Raw genomic sequence first — 2,500 nt, 5'->3', positions numbered from 1 at the left:
CCCCTCCCTTCCTCCCTCCACACCTTCCCCTCCCTTCCCTTCTTCCCTCCCCATCTTTCCCTCTTCCCCTCCTTCCTCCCTGCCCACCTTCCCCTCGTCCCTCCCTCCCCACCTTCCCTCTCCCACGCCCGCTGACCCACTGGCGTATCTCGCCCGGGCATCTCTCTCTTATCCCTTCAGCTACGAGAGAATGTGGGCGGAGATTGATGAGTCACGCCCACCTCTTCTTCTTTTTTATACGCTCGTAACCCCATTCGGAAATTTTGATGTTGTTGTTGTTGTTGAAGAATTTTTGGTGTTGTAGATTCGGTGTTGTTGTTGGTGTACTTGTTATTTTTTGTTGTTGTTGTTGAATTTCGGGTTTAAGGTTGTTTGTGTTGTTGTTGTTGCTAGAGGCGGTGTGATTTTATTTTGTTTGTTTGTCTGTAATTGCTATTCTTGTTTTTGTGTTTTTATTTTTGTTATTGTTAGTGGTGGTGATGTTATGATTTTTTTTTTTGTTACTTTTATCGTTATTGTTATTATTTTTGATTTTTTTTTGTTATTTTCTTTATACTTCTCCATCGAATTTTCTGTTACTAACGTTTGTTGTGATATTAATAATAATGATAATTATTATTATTATTGTTGTTGTTGTTGGTGGTGGTGGTAGTGTTGGTATTTTGTTATTGTTGTTGTTGTTGTTATTGTTGTTACTGTTATTATTAGTAGGCATAGCATCATATTCATTATTATCATTTAGGGTTAACTAGTTCCTAGCTATTTTAGAGAGGGACAAAAAAAGACAGACAGACAAACACAGAGTCAGGGAGCAAAGAGGCAGATAATTTCTAGGGAAAAAAATAAAGAATACTGTGCGTCCTTGCCTTATCTTGAACTGATAAACTGAAATCTTGACTTATCACTTTCCCTCTCTGTGGCAGATCGCGGTAAACACTCGTCAGGCACCAATCTAGAATTAATTTCAACTGGGCCTTTAAAACGGGGATTTGCTTTCGACGTGAGCGTACTTTGTGTTCTGTTTTGTTTTTCTTTTCTTATTGGGATAATTATGTGTTTATTTATTTATTTATTTGTTTGTGTTATTGTGTGTTGTTGTTGTTTTTTGTTTGTTTGTTTTTGTTGGTTGGGATTTTAAAAGGATATGATTTTAGCAATGTGGGGTGTGTTTGTAGCAGGCAATTGTTATGTGATATATGATTTTATATAGTTTTTTAAGCAGATTAATTATCCCTAATATATATGATCCATTTACTGATATGTTTATTTCCCATAATGCAATGATTAATACATTGATATTCACCCATGTCACGTTCATTCACCTATGATGCATTCACTTATACATCCAATATTAATTTACCCATAATACATTCATTCACCATCATAAATTTAGTAATGCACTCCTTTACCCAAAATACATTCACCCATCTATCACACATTCACGAATACATTGACTCGCCCACAATACACTCATGAACGCCAGTGACACATAAAACCCACACCCTCGGCCGCCGCTGCCCCTCCCCACCTGCCGCCCCGCCCCGCCCCCGGTCCTAACGCCCTCGTTCTTTGCAGCGGTCCAGCGCGGGCGCATCCCCCCGTCGCAGGGCATGGGGATGCCGGGCCAGTTCATGGCCAACGGGGACTCCCTGAACGGCCACACGTACCTCTCGTCGTACATCTCCCTCCTGCTACGCGCCGAGCCCTTCCCCACCTCGCCCTACGGCCAGTGCATGAACGCCAACAACATCATGGGCGTGGACAACATCTGCGAGCTGGCGTCGCGGCTGCTCTTCTCCGCCGTGGGCTGGGCCAAGAACATCCCCTTCTTCCCGGAGCTGCAGGTGACCGACCAGGTGGCGCTGTTGCGGCTCGTCTGGTCCGAGCTGTTCGTGCTCAACGCCTCCCAGTGCTCCATGCCGCTGCACGTGGCGCCCCTGCTCGCCGCCGCGGGCCTGCACGCCTCCCCGATGGCGGCCGACAGGGTGGTCGCCTTCATGGACCACATCCGCATCTTCCAGGAGCAGGTCGAGAAGCTGAAGGCGCTGCACGTCGACTCGGCAGAGTACTCGTGTCTCAAGGCGATCGTCCTCTTCACCTCAGGTAAGTGCGGCGCCCCTGCCCCTGTCTGCTCTGGGTCGGCGCGGCCCCTGCTTGGGTCCGCTTGGATGGGGCCTCCTCGGGTGTCTCCACGCCCCCGAGGACAGATTTTCCTTTCTTTTCTTTTTCATTCCTTCCCCCCCCCCCTATTTTTTTCTTTTTTTTTTCCTAATCCGATTGGAACAAAGGAACCCCTGTTTTGGAAATAGAGGCTGCGGACTCAGGTGCCTAATTATGTTGACCCTTTCTGGCACTGGAGCGTTCAACAACACGCCCACGCTAGGACGCCCAAACAGGCGCAACATGGCCGCGTACGAACCCGACCCCCCCAAAAAAAAAGGAAAAAGAAAAATAATAATAAAAAAAAAGGACATTCAAAAAACATATTGATAAGAAACCA

The 2,500-nt window shown here is 46.2% G+C and overlaps 1 protein-coding gene across 2 annotated transcripts in view; it reads left to right on the top strand.

The window, feature by feature from the left end:
• Positions 1-2,438, top strand: part of LOC119568369 (nuclear receptor subfamily 2 group F member 1-A-like) — a 30,801-nt gene extending 28,363 nt beyond the window's left edge. For both annotated transcript variants that reach the window (XM_037916832.1, XM_037916831.1), the window contains one exon: positions 1,576-2,438. In XM_037916832.1, the coding sequence (XP_037772760.1) occupies positions 1,576-2,309 (734 nt within the window). In that variant the 3' untranslated portion in view covers positions 2,310-2,438. The remainder of the gene's footprint in view (positions 1-1,575) is intronic.
• The last annotated feature ends 62 nt before the right edge of the window (positions 2,439-2,500 follow it).

The sequence above is a fragment of the Penaeus monodon genome, chromosome 43 (genome assembly GCF_015228065.2).
Source record: "Penaeus monodon isolate SGIC_2016 chromosome 43, NSTDA_Pmon_1, whole genome shotgun sequence".
Classification (NCBI taxonomy): Eukaryota; Metazoa; Arthropoda; class Malacostraca; order Decapoda; family Penaeidae; genus Penaeus; species Penaeus monodon.
This window is presented reverse-complemented; position numbering and strand designations above follow the sequence as displayed.